The 18240-nt window shown below is 42.6% G+C and overlaps 1 protein-coding gene across 3 annotated transcripts in view; it reads right to left on the bottom strand.

Annotated features, from left to right (window-relative positions):
* HSPA12A (heat shock protein family A (Hsp70) member 12A) overlaps window positions 1-16491 on the bottom strand; it is a 51120-nt gene extending 34629 nt beyond the window's left edge. Inside the window, exons 1-4 of one of the 3 annotated variants that reach the window (XM_021537274.3) lie at window positions 16295-16491; window positions 4701-4854; window positions 2871-2956; window positions 2254-2381 (exon numbers count right to left, since the gene is read on the bottom strand). In XM_021537274.3, the coding sequence (XP_021392949.2) occupies window positions 2254-2381; window positions 2871-2956; window positions 4701-4716 (230 nt within the window). In that variant the 5' untranslated portion in view covers window positions 4717-4854; window positions 16295-16491. Of the gene's footprint in view, window positions 1-2253; window positions 2382-2870; window positions 2957-4700; window positions 4855-11175; window positions 12608-15621; window positions 15974-16294 lie in introns of those variants that run through there. The other 2 variants (XM_021537276.4, XM_077784714.2) reach the window with 2 other exon arrangements.
* Between the last annotated feature and the right edge of the window lie 1749 nt (window positions 16492-18240).

An 18240-nucleotide genomic window follows, 5' to 3' on the forward strand; every position in this document is an offset into this window, starting at 1 on the left:
AAAATGTTAGGAAGTAGAGAGGACCATGCATCACTGGTACCCTTTATTTTAATGTAAACATTCTCGAGTGCTGGCGGGAAGCTACATTTACTCTGCTGAAATATTTGTAAGTTATCCTACATGTAAGCCTCATTATATACAGCCCTTAATACCTCCTGAACTACTGCAGACTTACCTTAATAAATATACCATTCATTTGATTGAATTTCATGATTTTATGAGTACTAATATATAAATACATATAAAAATATTACATATATTACTTTGTAAGATCATTTCAATTGTGTCTTGCCAAAATCCTTCCCAGATAGAAATATCTATTTAAGAAATAATAAAATAATTCTTGGTATTAAAATTTGCCATTGTTTTAAGTACCTGTTGGAAATACGAACACACCCCCCCCCAAAAAAAAAGTTCCTTCCCTCTGGTTGGAAACACATGAAGTAATTTATTTAATTTCATCAACATCAGTATCTCATATCATAGCTATGCAGCTCTGAAATCACAGTCATGCTGCCATTACTGCATAAGGAGGAAAATGTCACATTTTGAACCACAAATAGCAAAATCTCAATTGAGATTCGGAATCAGCACCTGATTTCAATATCCCAGTGACTGACAGCAGGAAGCCTGGTAAGGAGAAGGGATTTCCCCAGGGAAGGAGATTCTAATCCATATTGTGAATTCAGCAACAAAACCAGGTCCTAAGGTAAAACTTGAGCCCAAGACTCAAGAACTTCAAGAGCTTCCTCAGAACAGCAGTGATTCCACACAGCAAAATCTCCAGCACTTACAGGAACATAGATTTGTTCAAACACAATTTTGGTCTGCTCAGATACAGCTTCAGAAATGTGTTCCCTCATTCCATCAAATTTCTTTAAGAACTTTAATTAATTACTTTCTGCCAAAGAGAACAGGAATTGATAAATATGTGTTCCAGTTTCCCCACCCTGAGAGCTGTCCAAGGCAGCAACACAGGGTGTGTCCTTTGACTTCAGCCTTTTGTGTGTGCTGCTCAGAGAACAAGAGATGGCTGAAATGCAGAAAAGACCTGAAAAGCATCACTTGTCCATCCTGCAAATATCACATATCTTTGCAACTGGATGGTAAAGATATAGAATACCATTTCTAAATTTGCCTTCCTTTAGGCAGTATTTTAAATCCCTGAGCTGCATTAGTTTGCAGCCATACACAAACCAACTATGCAGCCTGACTGCACAATCAATAGTGTCTGCTAAAGATTTAGGGAGCTGCATTCAGCTACCACCTTTGCTTAGAAAAAATGCAGTATGTCACACTGGACTGCAGCAAATTAGGCTATCTGACCTTTTGTTCTCAGCATTACAGCAAAGTACCTACTTCTGCAACAGCAGCATTGTTTAGAAGAACATCTATGGCTGAGCTTTTCATATATACTTTTTTATGTCTAAAGTTATCTATATCTTGCTCTCATTTACAATACAGTAATTTTAAATTTACTACAACAAGAATTAAACGTGTTTGAAGTTATAAATAACTTTTTTTAAAAATAGCATAAAATATTATAGCAATGGTTTTTAGGGAAAACCTTTCAGGTAGCTGCCATAATAGTTTTTGCATTTGTGATTGCATATTTTTATACTGTGCTGATTTAATAAAACAATAAAAAAACCCCCAAATAAACTCCCTACATCACAGCATCTTAAGTCTGTCCTTTCCATACATATAACAAAGAGAGATTTCACCACAAACCTTCATTTTCACATTCATACCTTTTGATTGCTTATTTCCCAATGTCAATGGATCATTAGCATAGATTTGATTCAGATTTAATACCACAAAGCTTACATCAGCCAAACTCACTCCCAGTGCAAGTAAACAGGTGTGGTAAACCCAACTATACACAGTGAGATTCCAGGGGATGGGCACCTCATGGATGCCATGACCCTTAGGAAATGAGTCTCTGAGATAAGGGCATCCTGACTTACTTATTAACTCTGCTCCCTGAACTATTCTGAATACTCAGATTCCTCCTTCTACTCTGTCATCTTGTAAACTCAGCAAAATAAGAAAGGGGATGTGCTCCCACTGACTACTAAAGCAAATCAGAACACAATAAGATGCAACAAAAAGTCATAACCATGAGAAATCTGCACACTGTGGTACTGCCAGACAAATCCAGACACTTCAGGCTCCTGTAGAAAATATCTTTGGCTACTGCAGGCAGCCCATGGTATCAGAGTCACAAACTAAATGCTGCATTGCAGCCCTTACCTCATTACATGAATACATTCTGGCTCCTTGGTGAAGCTGTAGGCGTAGCCACTGGATGTTGTGCCAAAATCAATAGCCACAACAACAAGAAATAACTGTTCCACAGCATCATCTGCATCAGAGTCCTTCTGTTAAACAGCAGAAGCAAAACGGACACCAAGTCACTGAGCAGGATCATCGTAACCTGTCACAAGTTTTGCTCTGCAAGACCTGCATATCTCTTCAGTGAAAATGAGGACTTCCCTAAATTTGCCCTTGGGACCAAAATTAATACCAAGAAAGCTACAAATTCCAATGGAATTGTGGAAATTCAATACATGACTCGACATATATGCTAGAGCCTTTTATACATCATTTTCTATTCAAAGCTTCCTTCACACTCATTTTTTGAATGCTTCTGATTAAATACTTCCTGTATTATTAATATAGTATTAAATAAATTAATAATAAAAGCATTTAATAATACTTCCTGTATTATTAAAACTTAAGGGTATGGGGCTGGTTTGGTTGTTTTTCTTAAACTGATCAACTGAAGAATTTGTCCATAAATGTGATGTATTTGGGACTTGGTGGTTTTAGGAGTTAACTATATCATAAGCATGCAGTGTATGTCTTACCACAATGTGTGATGGAGACAGTGGAGTTATTCCAGGGTCTCCCAAGCTTTTGGCTGGTGATGAGTAAGCAGATGTGGAAACTGCATCTAAAAGGAAACAAACACCCATCAGTGTCAGCAGGCAGAATGAGTAAATGCAACAGCTACTCTGCATACTGCTAAACTGTTTTCCAGTTGTAAAGAATCTGCTAAAACACAAAGCAAATTCCACAGCTGCCATCTAAAACATGTTTTGCCTTTAAAACATGCTAAGACACAACTGCTGTTTTAGTTTTACAATGTCTGTCTGACCATCATCACTATTACCATTCTTTTATTACATTGTCATGTACAGTCTTAAAAGTCTTCCTGAACAAATTCAAAAATCATAGCTGGTACAAGCAGCTTGATTACCACACACTGCCTAGGACTTAAATGTATGAATGCAGAAACTAAACACAAGCTGTGAGATCCAAACAGACAGACTCATTTACAGGAAAAAGAGGAGCTGACAGCAACTGCAGAAATAAGAAGAGTAAACTGCAATTCGTCCATCCTGAGCCTTTATTCTGAAACTTTCCCAATACTGTCTCTGTTTTTATCCTTCACTACACTCTGCACTGGAACATCCTGCAGCTGTTAATACTACTGCAGGACAGAATCCAGCTGGGAAAAAGGAAAGCATTATTAACAAGTCATCAAAGAAATATTTCTACCCGGCATACAATACGAAAACTTCATTTAAAGGCACAGACCAAATACTGTAATGCACTAATTTTATTTTTCATTCTTTCATTTACATTGCTGATGATAGAAAAGGAAATGGCTTAAAACAATTAAGCACTGATGGCTTAGATGGATTTTTATATAATCTGTACTCTTAAGAAGAATGCAATAGTTTATCAAAGTAGAATGTAGAAAAGGTACCACGCATCCTGCCCTTGCTCATAACCCTCTGCTCCAAAATTTAAGCCCTAAGTGCTTACTGATTTCCACAGAATACAAACTATAATTAGATGTAAAGCAGAATCATGTAATAGGCCTCTGAACATTAATAATAATAATTAAATAATAAAGAATACATTTCAACGGATTTTTATCATCTACTTGGATGCATCATACATTTATTCATGGCATGTAATTCCTAGACATGACTGACAATTCAGAGCATCACTCCAAGACGACACGGGAGCTCCTCTCCAAGACCCCAGAATTATTTAGGGAAGAATGGTAATCAAGTATGTGTTGTTTCTCAGGGAAGATTCAAAAACCCTGCAGTGGGCAAGTAGAAGATAATTCGCCTGCAGGGAAAAAAATCTTCCTCCAAATCTTAATTTTGCTCTTGAAACTTAATTTTCTTCTTGAAGTTATAACACGCATGTTCAGCCTGATTTTCAGAAGCATTTGCAGAAGCACAGTATTTGCATTTTCTACACAAGTTCTCCAGGAATATATTAAGTGACTCCTCTTGCAGTGAAGTACAAAAAGTCACAGGCCAAATGAGACAAGCACAGAATCTGTTCGGTTCATTAAGACATCTTTGGAACAGATGCTGTTATCAGCCTCCTTTGTGGCATTTTTACCTCTTAATTTTTGCACCAGCAACATGCCAATTATTTTAGAATTGAAAACCAGTATTTCAGCACAGAAAAAAAGAAATAAAATAACTAACAAAATATATCCCTTGCATCCTGCTGTAATTTCCTGAGCAGAGCAGGACACTGCAATACTGACTCAACATCTTGGGAGACCTGCACTTTACCCACACTCAGGATGCTGGTGGAAGCACAAAATGTAGACATCAAACCACGTGTTTTCAGTGTTTCACTGTGCCATTGATTGTTGTGGTTACCTGTTTCTGCACTCATGATTCTGAGATGTGCTGGGGCAGGTCCAGAGGAGGCCACAGAGATGAGCAGAAGGCTGGAGCACCTCAGCTATGGAGACAGGCTGGGAGAGGAGGCTCCAGGGAGACCTCAGAGCACCTTCCAGTACCTAAAGGGGGCCTGGAAAAGAGTCAGAGAGGGACATTTTACAAGGGCATGCAATGACAGGACAAGGGGTAAGGGCTTTAAAATGAAAAAGGGCAGATTTCCATTAGACATCAGGATGAAATTCTTTACTGTGACAGTGGAGATGCACGGGCACAGGTTGTCCACTCCTGCAAGTACTCAAAGCCAGGCTGGACAGGACTTGGAGCAACCTGGGACAGTGGAAAGCATCCCTGCCCATTGCAGGGGGTTGGAATAAGATGATCTTCAAGGTTCTTTTTCCAACTTCCCTGAATTATTCTGTGCTTCTAAGATGCATTTTCCAACCTGTCTTTAGCTATCAGCCTTGAAAAGTTATTTTTATCTCTGTGTGCAACTCAGAAAATTCTGTGTGACAGGATACACATTTTTCTATCTCAGAGAGCAGTGAATAAATATCCAGAGCAGTAAGGACATCCATCCAATGAAACCACTAGTTTGGCTGGTGTCCTACCAAGAATTGATTCAAGATAATTAATAAAAAAGACCCTTCCAAACCCATGTACTTCCTGCACTGCCTTCATGGCTCCTCCTGCAAATACCCAGCTAAATAAAATAATTCTACAATGCATCCTGGATCTAATGCCAAAACTTCTCAACAGGTAGTGAAATGACTGTTAAAAGCAAATGAAATTAGGATATTTGTAACATTATACTATCTACCCCATCTCAACTGCAAGGTGTTAAAATATATTTGTCTATGTGGGAGCTTTTGTATTTTGTTGAATTAGTGTTTCCATGGTGAAAAAAATGTGCATGTTTAACAATTTTTACAGCTGTGTTCTGGAGAGCAGTAAATGCGTGGATATTCCAGGATATTTAAAAATCCCTTATCTCTAAAGCACTGTGATTGGTTGGTCTGACAGAAACAAAAGCATCTGTCCCAAGCCAGAGAATGGGAAAAGGGTTGCCAGGAACCTGATTTGCAATCACAAAACTGAAAAATGATGCCTAGAGTGTCCTGGATAGGATCAGGGTATTTGGAACAGTTCTTAAAAGCAGAATGACTTGTTATGACTTCTGCAACCAAAAACCATAATAAAGTAATGTTCTACATAGCTCAAGTTCCAGCTTTATCTCCATGTTTACTAATGATCTTTATCTCTGTCAAACTACATGCTATGACTAAAATACAGCTAAATAGCATGCACTAAATAAACACTTAAAATTTTGCCAATTTACACACCAAATTAAATTGAGGAATCTGATTTAGAATCCAAATTAAGTAAGTCCTCAAACAAACCAGTATTTAAAATAATTTTACTCTAAATATGATGCAAACTTCTTGACTAAAAAGTCTTACATTTACTTCTGATATGAATATTAACCTTGGAATATGGTTTGGGTAATTTCAATAAATGTGTCTAGACTAAATTTGAACACATTAAGATTTCTGACTTTAGTCCTATTCTAAGCAATTGGCAAAGAACACCTTGTACATTTTTAAGGTGATCAGAAGTTGAAAGGAAAACAAATAAGGCTCCCATTTTCAGGCAGATTCCTAAACCATTACAGAATTGGTAAAATTGAGATCGTAAGATATTGTATTAATAATGAAATCATGTCCATTATCACATTAGCTCCAATTGCTGGTTTAGCAGACTTAATTTAAATTAATCCTTCTTTTCATCTAAACAGATGCAAGAGTTTATTTTCTGTGGTTTCCTGAAATGCCTAATCTGTTTAGCTCTTTCAGTTTTTCAGTAAATGATCAGCAACACTGTAGATTTTGACAAAATGCAATGAAGGATTAACCTTTAAGCGTCAAAGAATGCAGACTAAAAGCAAAGTCCAGAACATTTATAAAAACTTTGCCGATGCAGTGTGAATATTTCACTGATTGCATGTTCAGCTGAATCTGATTTTCTGACAGATCTGGAGAGCAGGACCAAACTCATTATTTAATTAGAAAGATCAGTTAATGGCAGCTGGAAGGCCATCAGTCTGTTCTGAGTATTTGAAAGCCCCTGCCACACATTCCCATTCAGGACTGGATAGATGAACTTTAGGGAACTACTAAAAAAACCAAATAAAATCCCAAATAATCAGTTTCAAGCCAGCAGGTTAAAGAAGGGTGACTGCTTCAGTCACAGGCAACTATGGTGGTACTCAACCCAGAAAGAATTCAGCAGTCACACAAAATCTTCTATTTTCTATTCAGTATTTCATCTGTATACAATTCAGCTACATAAGGCATCAGTAAAATTTTCTGCTTCACGTGTTATGGAACTTGTTCATTTCCCCAGTGAAGCAGATGCCAGCACAGTGGATTCTGTCTAAAAGAAGGCTCTCTGCAACCCAGGTGCCATAAACAATGGATTACCTAAAGTGGGCTTTGTCACCAGGTAGAATTTAACAGGACAAGTGAATCAGGAACCTGGGAATTGGTGTGGGGCTCTTCAGAAATGCCCAGAAATGCTGACACACCAGGGAAGAGGGGACATTTCTGAACGTGCCTTGTGTCACCCAATTCTGTGTATGGAAAAGAAACAACTTTTTAAAAAAGAAGAACTAAGAACTCAAGCCCCTGGTCTGCCATCAGAAACCATTTCAGGCACATTCTGCACTACTTTATAGAGTGATGGCTCCAAAAGCAAAGGCTTCACCAGAGAAGTTGCACTTCCCAAACCTTCTCAGACCTCACTCCCAGGTGACTGGATCTCTCTCCTACAGCTGTTTCACAAACCAAAGAACAAGCAAAGGAGCATCACTATGATATCACCTCTGTAAGAACATGCCTAAACACCAGTGTGTGTTATAACCCAATCAACACAAGTTAATTTATATTTCTATCCTGACAGAGTGACCATAAACCCAACAGGAACTCTTCCCACAGGATCATTCCCCATTTCAGATCACAGTTCCAGCATTTTAATGAGTGCTTTCACAACAAAGACACCAGTGGGTCCCAGCACAGCCTTTTCCAGGCTCTCCCAAACTCCCAGCTGAGAGTGGCTGCAGGACACCACCCTGGCTCAAAAGCAAAGCTGCAATAACTCTTTTTGATTTGTGTAATGGACAACCACTGCTCCAAATCCCAAATCATCCCAGTGCTCAGCTATTTGTAGGCTGCTGAACCAGGTACACAGGGGAAGTTGGGATGCATTAGACCGACTAAAAATGTCACTACTGCAGCTGATCTTTGTGGCTCCAATAAATCCATGTTAACTGAACTCACCATGAACACACTGAACATGTCACAAATCAAACACTGGCACGTATCTCATGGCCATTTCTCTGGAATTTCCAGCCATCCAGCACGTGGTAAAGGTCACATTTATATGTGCTATTTGTATACGCACTGCTCTGCTCTCAGTCAGGTTGCCAGTAATACCAAAATCTTAGCCAAATTCTTTCTTTCCCATTCAGGCACTATATCTGGATTTAAAATTTAGGAAAAAAAAGGGAAAAATAAGAATGTACCAAACCAAACATTGGTATAGAGTAGCCCACAGGCAAAAAAATAATTGAATAAACCCATTATTTTTCATTTAAAAGATTATAATCTTTTGAGCATCAAAATAATTTTAATCCAAGCAGACCTTCCTAATGACATTTGCACAAGAAAAGAAAGGTTTACTATATTGCTATTAGCTGGCAACTACTTCACTGATGAAGAAAACCTTATTCAGCTTTTCCTATTGCTGAGATTTTCCTCTGCATTAAGCACAAAATGTCAGAGCTTCCAAATGTAATGTGACAACCTAGAGCATTTTACTGTCAATACAAAGATGGCCTTTTAAAACAATTACAGAACAATAAAAAAAGAGATGGAGAGAAGGAAATAAAATCTTAAAATATTCTTATGCATAATAAAAAAACCCCCATATTTCATATCCGAAGTAAGAACCTTCTGTTCCTACTGAAAGCAATGGCACCATTGTTATGACCATCAATGGAATTACAGTTCTTTGTTTTAAAATGCCAGTAGGCTTCCAGCTGGTTTGCTGAAGACTGCAATACACTTCTCTTCCATGAATACAGCCACAGCTAATCTCTGATACAAATCCAAGTTTCCTGATACCATTTCATAATATCTAGTCCCCCAAAGAACTGGAATTCATTGCACTGATACAAATTAGAGCAAAAGGATTTCCTAAGTAAAAAGAAAAATCTCCGAATACTTTGCATTGAATTCTATAAATAGGACATGTTTGTCATTACAACTATGACCTTTTCCATTTATTGCTTTTATATTGTCTCCCATCACGATTATGCTTTGACTAGAAGAATTGCATTTTTGCTACACTATGAATGCTTTCTAAGGTAATTTTAAGGTTTTACCATTATTGTTAAGAGTGTCAAAAGCAACCCCAGCTTCATCCCATCACACTCTGTGGACAATACTAATTTTCCTGAGCCTCAGCAGCAAAGGGAGAGCAAAAGACACCACCAGTTCTCTGTGAACTTAATTTGAGATAAAAGAAACATGCACAAACTCGCAATAACCTTCTGAAAATGCCACGAGGGTTATGTTCACTCCTCCATTTCACAGGGCATTGGCTAAACTACTTTACCTAAAACTGATCTCACCTCCCTAACGCTTGGTAAGATGGACTAAAGCGGAGCAAACACACTCACTGGGTCTGTAATGCCCCAGCAAATCCTCACCAACAGCTAAGGCTGCCCTTAAGCTGCCTTCAACTCAAACCCTTTCACCATCTACACCATAAGGTCTCAAATCCAGCTCCACCCTGAATGACCTGAGCGTTTTCCAGCTTCTGTGATCAGCCAGCTCCTTTTTCCCTCCCATTTCCTTCCCCACCCTCTGATGGGATTCCAATGTGCTCAAAACCTGCTCATGCACCAGCCCTGCAGTGATGCTTCTCTTCCCACATCCCAGCTCTTCCACAGCCATGCAGTACTGCCAGGAGAGACAACTCTGATCCTGGTTTACCTGCAGCACAAGGCAGGCTACATGTTGTGATAAAGGTGGGTTAACAGATTTGGCAGCTCAGAGTGGCAGAAGACCATTCTCCATGATCTCCCTAAACATTCCCCTGACACAGTTGTGTAAGAGACACCTTCAGTGGACACAGTTGTGTAAGAGACACCTTCAGTGCACACTAAATATACTTCTCTTCCTTCAACAAGCTCGTCTTTGAACTTGCTTCCTTCACACTTCCTTGCACTATTTGCCTCTGAGCAAATGTCTCCCTGTATCTCTCACCTCCTCCCTCGTTGCTTCCAGGAACACGTAAGGAACCAAAAACAAACCACAAGATGTACAGAACTTAGGTGAAAAGATACCTTCCTGGAAAAGGCTTCCTGCTGCTTCTCCTTCATCATCATGTCTGTCCTCATCTACCTCCTCTACCTGGTTCACTGCAAGGTTGTCAGCAATGGCACTACTATGATTATGCTCTAATTCCCAGGACCATACTCATAAAACAGATCATTTGTGATGTTAATCACTCTGAGAGAAACAGCATTTTCCAGCTCAACTGGAATGGTTCACTGCTTTTTCTTTTTATAAAACAACATCAAAATATTACAGTTATAAACCTGTTTTGCTACAAGTTTCTATTTAAGAACCATGTCAAGATGCAATTGTATCCTGAAAAGAATGCAATCCTACCTTTCTCAGTCAAGATATTCAAAGAATCAGTGTTCAGCTTTTCAGATTGTGCATCCAGCACACAGGAATAAGAGCATTTTGGAGGGCATTTGTTCACTTAGAAGGCAAAAAGGTTATTTAGTTTTCAAGCATTCCTAGATTCAAACAGTATCTCGCAATGCATCAAGCTGGATGAATGTAGTGACACCTTTTTCTTAAAACATGAATGGGAAAAAAATTTGAATATGTTTGTCTTCACTTTGACAATCTTCTGGAAGTCTTAACATGATTCACACATTTACAGAGTCTTGACAAGAGAAAACCAACCAGTCTCATCAATTCACAGTAAAAAAAAAAAAAGCATAAGCAGGGGACAGGGTAGAAAGAAAGAAAAGCTAAACTAGAATAGCCATTACTTATAGTAGTCAGCAAAGCGATGCTGTATGTAAATCCCTTCATATTCTTCAACGCTATTAAACCCAATTGTGTTCAAAGATGGAAAAATAAAATAGTAACTGTGACAAAATGTCAAATATAGGTATCACATTTGAAAAGTCATTAGCAAAGTCATCTATGAAAACATAGTCTATGGCTATTGGTTTAGCTTCTGAGCAATATTTCATTACTACATGAAAAAACAGATTTTCTTTCTTTTTATTTAATGGTCTTGAAAACACATAGTCACCAGTCTTAAAGAAAAGCTTAAAGAAAAAATACCTTATGAGAAAATAAGAAGTTACCTGATTAGTATTTGTAGAGTAGATCACAAAATCATGCAGTCACCAACCAAAATCCACTTCCAGAGGTTTTTATACTAAACCCATCAGGGTTACCCTCAAGAGCCATGACAGTGCATGCACAGAGACCACAGTGACCAGCCAGAAAAGCAACTGCAAATTTACACTGTCACGGTGACGAGCCCCTGGCACAACCTTCAAAGGAGTTCCTGTGGCTAAAATCGTAACAGGAGCGGAGCTGAGTAAGCAAGAGAGCTCCTACAAAAGGTTGATTTTTGAATGCAGCACTTCCATAGTGCCAATACTGAAAGCTTTTGTAAGTGGCATGCCCTGCCGTTCTGATTGCTGCGAGTGCTCCACTCAGGTATCCATGGAAACTTGAGAAATAGATGTTAAATTTGTTGGATCTGTTTGGCATCAGGGAATGAGACTAGTTGCCAGTCAGCCCTGTCTAACCACAGGTATTCTGATCTTTATTCATTGAGATGGCATCAAGGGTCCTCAAATGATTATGAAACCCACCAAATGGTCCCATTTCCCAAACAACGACAAAAGGAGGGGGCAAGGATGCACTGAAAAACTGTTATTTTAATGGTATTGCTTTATCTTGAGAGAGAAAAATATCCCAATCCCTGTATTGAGGAAAGAGACACCCAAATATTCACTCTTCCAACGTCACAGGGAACAGGAAATAAAATATACAAATGCACAGAACCTCGCAGGGACAGGTGGACATAGAGCACACAGGACTGTAAAAACCCTTTGAGAGAAACTGCTTCAACCATAGAGATTGGTCCTGAATAGTACTGAGAACTAGGGATGTATCCAGAAATGGGCAAATGGAAGTTGTGTTCCCAGATCATTCCCTCTGGGAGAAGGAAGTGGCAAAGGGAGAACCAACAGAGAATTTATCTCTGCTTCCTTCCCCAAGGAAACTAGTGCAGGCTGGGCAGGCTCCTGCAATAGGAACTGATTTTCTTCAGAGAGAGAATGTGGCTTAACTCCCTCACATCACATGGAATTGCTATCATTGAACTGCATTCACATCCACACTTTTCTTGGACTCCAACTGGTATTGATTACTAGAAACCTCTCTCAATATTCCTCAGAAACTGCATCTGCAGAGCACAGCCTGAAAGTGTTGAGTTAAAAGCTAAAAGCAAAATCCTCTCCAGGCCTCCCATTCTTGCAAATGTAGGTACCCTTGGAACTGATCCATGTGCTCAGAGTCCAAATCTGTAAGAAGAGAGCTCCTGATCTGGACCAGGGAGCACCCAGTGAGCCAGGGCAGGGGAGCACCAACACTGCTCACAAAGCCACGCTGCTGTCCTTGACACGCCCTCGTGCAGCCCTGGGTGAAGAACAAAGGCATTCTAGGCTTTCTGGCCACCATATTCTGAGTTAGTTTATTTATTTGCTTACTTCTTAGAAATGACTGCATTTTCCTGTTCATTTACATGAAAACGTTTCTCGAATCCCTCTGGGACAGCCTTTGAAGGAATTTCCTGTTTTAATACTGATTACTGACACAAATCACCACTGCCATACTAATTTTAAAACACTGCAAAGTCGCTGTTTTAATAGCAGTTCTAGAAAAAATTTAAACTTGCATTTGTTTCTTTTAAATGCATATCACTATGATTCTTAGCAGCACAGCACACAGGCCAGAGCTGACACATTTTGAATAATGAGAGCTATGGAATGTTGTTCCAATATCAAAAATGTGCCTGGTCACTGAGGAAAGGCAGATTGGATGCAATGACCCAGGAGCCAGGACACTTGTCACAGCGAGGGAGAGGAAGCCTGCAGATCTGCCACAGGCATTTCAGATCACCAAGGCTCAGCCTTGGCAGCAGCATTCCCTCAGTGCAACACCAACATCTGTGACCTTACAGCACCAAACAGCTGCACACTCTGCAGTGGAACATCTGCGAAGCAAATGTACCATTTACAGCCACGGCCCGTGGACTTCAGAGCTCACCCCTGAAACAGACTCCAAGTCCTCCTGGCACCTCTCTCAGCACTGCAGAAACACCAATCCTTCACCCATCCTTCTTTTCAACCAGCCAGGCTGTTCAACAGAAACGTGACAAGTGCCACACAAAAAAAGCTGAGTAATTATATAAGAAGTCATCTGTGGATGGACAAAGGTTTCACTAAAGCTGCATAAAGAAAATATCAACAGCTAATTCACTTAAGGAAAATTAAAAAAAGGAACAGATGCAAACTCCCCAAAAAGGTCATGCTGCTTCAAACCAAATTAAGGTCATGACTGTTCTCATTCTCCTAATCGAAAGTAGCATTGTTTGCGTGCATTGTTTTTATTCCTTCCACATTTTCTGGGAGCCAGCAAAGCTCTTTTAAATATCCAAAAAAAAGCCAATTTGCTTCTTCACAGTACCTACAGGCTAAAACAGCCACAGGGAGAAGTTTCTAAAACCATAACTGGTATGCTCTTTGAAGTCAAATATTTGCGAAATCCCATCTGACACATCGTCAAAAGGCAGAACCAATTCAGAAAACTGACACAATGGGATCTTTTAATATTATTGTTTTAAAGTTAAAAGTACACTCTTAAGATTTTTTTAAGAAAGGGATGGTTGCTTTGTGCATTTATAGAGAGAACAGGTGAACTCATAGTAGAGGGGAGCAAAAAGGAATTAATCCCCTGGGAACAGCTTAGAAGAATAAGTAACTGGAAATTTTATGATATTTGACCAGATGTGTAGCTTGAAAAGGAAAAAAGAAAAGAAATCCAGACTTCATTGCAACAGCAGGTATTATGTCCAGAAGGGGCCTAAAAAATTTCAACAGCATTGCCATGAAAGTGGGAGAAGTTTGCCATGGCAGGTCACATCAACTCAACCAACAAAAGAATCATTTGGCAGAAAAAAAAGCACAAGATGAGACACTAGTCAAGTCCCATATAGCCCCGACCACCAGTGGCACAGTTAGAAAGCAAAACATATCCTAAACCCTGACATGTTCATGAAGGGATCAGGTCTTTTATAGCTGAGGCAGGATTCTGGTCTTGCTGCACAGAACTGGCCTCCCAGAGGCTGCTCTAACTTGAGCTGACATCCAAGGCTGCAGCATCCTCTTCCAGCCCCTGCTGACAGTTGCATTTGACAGAAACCCTGGTCACTCCCTGTGGACCAGGATAAAGCCCCTTCACCCAGAAATGCATGAGCTGAAAATGCCTCTGCACAGAACAGAGCTCCAGGGGCCTCTCTACAAGCTGACTGAAGCTTTGGGGAGACTTTGCAGGTACAGAGTAGGGCAGATCTGTTGAACACCAACTGCTGTCCCCATGGAAGTGAACTGAACATTCAGACTGAAAGCTTACAGGGTGCCTGTCATGAAGGAAAACTTGTCAGCTCAACCAGCATTACCCAATTAGAAGCCAAAGGCTTGAAAAATGCCAAAAATCAGTATAATTAGAAGCTTTACATGCAGTAGCTCCTGGGTATGAACAACTTCACTAACCAAGCTGCAGATACCGCAGTGCTGTGCTAAGTGGAGCTATAAAGATGATGGGTAGGCTCTGCATACAGCATTCAGCTATTTCACATACAGACATTTCTTTTACGCATTGTACTGTGCTGCAAGAAGTGGCTGCAGCTTCAATACTGTCAATATAACAAGCACTAAATCACACTTTATCCCTCAAGCCCTTTTTTCCCCTGACAGCCTCCACATTCCAGCGCATGGGAAGAACATAAAGATTTCTGGCATCACAAATCATTGCTTTACTACCTGGTCTTCTTCTTCTAACCAAATCCCTCCTGCACAGATTCTCCCTATGTCACAAGTTACTTCATTTCAGTATTGCATTGCACCAACCTTGCAACCTGGCAGAAAACAAAACGTGATACCTTGTCATCTGAAAGACAAATGTATCTGTCAGTCTATTCTTCCCTTTTTCAGCTGCATGCTAGAAAATTGTTACAGGTTACTTCAAAACAGACATTAGAGGCTTCATTTAGGAAGCACTGAGAGAACATTTAGATGTGGGGAGGGGGAAGAACCCAGCAGAGCATCTTGAAGATTCAACTAGCTCCTAAGCAGTGTTTTCTGGTTTAGTTTGGGGTTCTTCAATAGACACTTTATGATTCTTTTTTTCCATTTACACTGAAATTAAGCTATGTCATTCAAGATGTTCCCCAAAACCTACTATAATCAAACTTAAACTTTTAAGTTTCCTCATACATTTCTGCCAGCACCGTTGGCTCAGCACTGCAGTTTCCTCAAGCCTTTGCAGCATACAGTGAGTAAGAAGGCATGGATGAAATCAGGCTGAGTCTGCATTTCCCTTAGGGTTATTCACCCATCTCATTTGTATCCTAGGAACCCTCTTCCCGCCCCCAGCTCCGTTCCCACACAAGCAGAGACCACCCCGTCCTGCAAAGGCTGTGTCGTTTCTATCGGATACTGTAACCCCAAACGGACCAAACCCGCAGCATCCTCGTTCAGGCAAAACACGATTCAGCTCAGCTCGAGTCAAGTCTGCAGAATTGGAGACATGTGGCCCCCTTAACGTGGTCAAACGGCGCCGGTGGGGGTTTCCCCCAGCCCTACACCTCGCTGGGAGCTGCTGCTGCCAGGATGCTCAGGCGCTCGGCCACGCAGCGCCGTCTCTCCCACCCGGCTGCCAGGTCTTTCTTTTCCAGTGCATCAGGCTTCTCGCTATACAGGAGCGCTGCCTCTATGTTAGCAGCAGCCCCCGAGCTCCAGCCCGAGCCCTCCTCCTCCGAAAGGGAGAGACGCCGACCCGACCCGCGGGGAGGACGGAGCCACAAAGGCCCGTCCGGCGGGGATGCAGCGCCCCGGCGCCGGGCAGGGCGGGCCGTGCCGCCGCATTGTTCGGTCACCTGGGTCCGCCCGCGGCGCGGCGGCGGCTCCGCGGCCCCGCACGTGGAGCGGCGGCGGCGCTGCCCGGCGGGCGGGGGCTCCGCGCCGGGCCGCGGCCGGCCCTGCCCGCGGGGCATCCCCCGGCCCTGCCCCGCCTGCCGGGACGCTGTCCGCCGCCTCCCGCCGCTCCGCACGGGGCTCCAGCGGCTCCAGCCCGCTCTCCCCCACCAGCCGCCGGCAGCGCTCCCGCATTGCGGCGGGGCCCGCTCACCTGCGGCGCCGCTCCGCGCCTCCGGCATGGCCCGGTCCGCTCCCGCCGCGCCGGCGGCGGAGCTGCGCTGCCCGCCCGGGGGAGGCTCCGCTGCCCGCCCGGGGGAGGCTCCGCTGCCCGCTGCAGTCCCCGCCCCGCCGCGCCTTCCTGCGGCCGGTGCGGAGCCGGGGAAGCGCTGCCGCCCGGCCCGGCGCTGTCGGGCTGCCCGCGCCGGCTGCGGGGCCGCGCCGCCCCTCCCCGCCCGTCCGCAGCCGCACAAGGACGGCACCGGCGGGGGCGCCGCCCGCCAGCGCCGGCCCGGCCCCAGATGCGGATTTCACGGGCGCTGAAGCGGAAAGCCCTCCGCGGTGACAGCCATAGAAAGAGACCCCTGTCTGCGGCCGGAGGTGACACCCCGGCTCAGCCAGGAAAGGGTGCTGGGGTCCTGCAGAGACGGAGCGTGAGAAGGCTGCGGGGGTTACCCCACTGCTCCCCGGTTATCGGGGAGTGAGGTCCGCCTAACCCGGACAGGCAGAAATCATGAACGGGTCCCCTGACTGCACCCTGTATTACAGGGTGGCTTGTACGGCATGGGATTCTCTATACTTGTCTTCGGAGTGAACTCTCCCGCTTGGTTCTGCAGTGCTGTCATGCCAAGAACTTCTTGTTTCCAGTGATTTTTAGCTACTTGTCTCCAGGACCTGGGAGAGAGACACCCCTACTGTCACTTGATCAATGGTGAAGTTTAAGAGTTTACCAAACTAAATAAAAGCCATTACAAACACAAAAGCATAAAAATAAGGCTCCCATGAACAATCCTGAAGCCAGAAAAGGTTTTTCCTCTTGTCCACCCGTGCTTCTTGGCGTAATTGTCCTTTGCTTTCCAGCTTCAGCAGCCATTCATCTTTTGAAAGCAGTGCTACTGTTTCTTGTGAAATAAGTAAGGGCAAGAACAGCTTCAGTTCCTTGCTGACTCCTGGGCTCGGAAGGTCACCGATATCCAGGACAGTGTAAAATCCACCCAAAGTTCTCCCAAGACTCCTCACCAAAGCTGTTGCTCACACAAGGTGGGATCCCTGTGGTCCCCCCGAGGACCAGGGAATTTTGAAGCAAAGCCCCCGGCGCTGCAGGTGCTTACTCAGCACCTCCCTCTATTTGTTGTTCCCTGGTTTCTTGCTCTCATGGCACTTCCTCTGTTCCCTGTGAGCTTTATTGCCTCTGAGGACTGAAGGTGTGGCACAAAAATTAAAGCAGTAAGCATCTTTACATCTGCACACCTGACTCATCTCAAAAGCCTTCACCCACCCTGCACACGCTTAAAAGACTGATCCTGAAATCCATTGTCTCATCCAGAGAAAATGCAGAACTCATTTCTCCCACCTCCCAAAATCAGCTGCACAAAGGGATTTTCTAAACTGTTGTGGAGGAGAGAAGGCAGGAGCTGGGATGGGGGACAGCAGCTCATTCCTCTGCTCACATCGGAGTAATCTTCTGTTTTGGGGGACACTCGGTAACGTGGGGATCCCTCAGACAATTTCCAAAGGCAAGGGCAGCGTGCAGTGGGACAGCGAGCACTGGGATTGCAGCTTCCTGCTCTTCCCTCAGCTCCACGCCAGGCAACAAAGGGGAACATCTGGCCAAGAGTCGGCTTTAATTACCTATTCAGAGTCAGGCTGAATATTTATGCTGTCATTAAACAGCCTCGGAAATAAGAAACCAAACAACTCTAATACTTGGTTTCCTGACAAGAGACTTAAATAGCAGAAAGTTTTGCTTCAGATTAAATGCACTACAATAGCAATTAATGGTAGGCTTTAAACATGTATTGAGGTAATTAACAAAAGCAGAGGAAAAGAAAAGGAACAACCAAGAAACTCGTAAACACATATCCAAATCACATACTTTCTGGGAAAAATAATGTAGTACTCAGGCTAGCTTTTTGTGATCCCTCAAGCAACAAGACAACA

The sequence above is a fragment of the Lonchura striata genome, chromosome 6 (genome assembly GCF_050655825.1).
Source record: "Lonchura striata isolate lonStrDom1 chromosome 6, ASM5065582v1, whole genome shotgun sequence".
Classification (NCBI taxonomy): domain Eukaryota; kingdom Metazoa; phylum Chordata; class Aves; order Passeriformes; family Estrildidae; genus Lonchura; species Lonchura striata.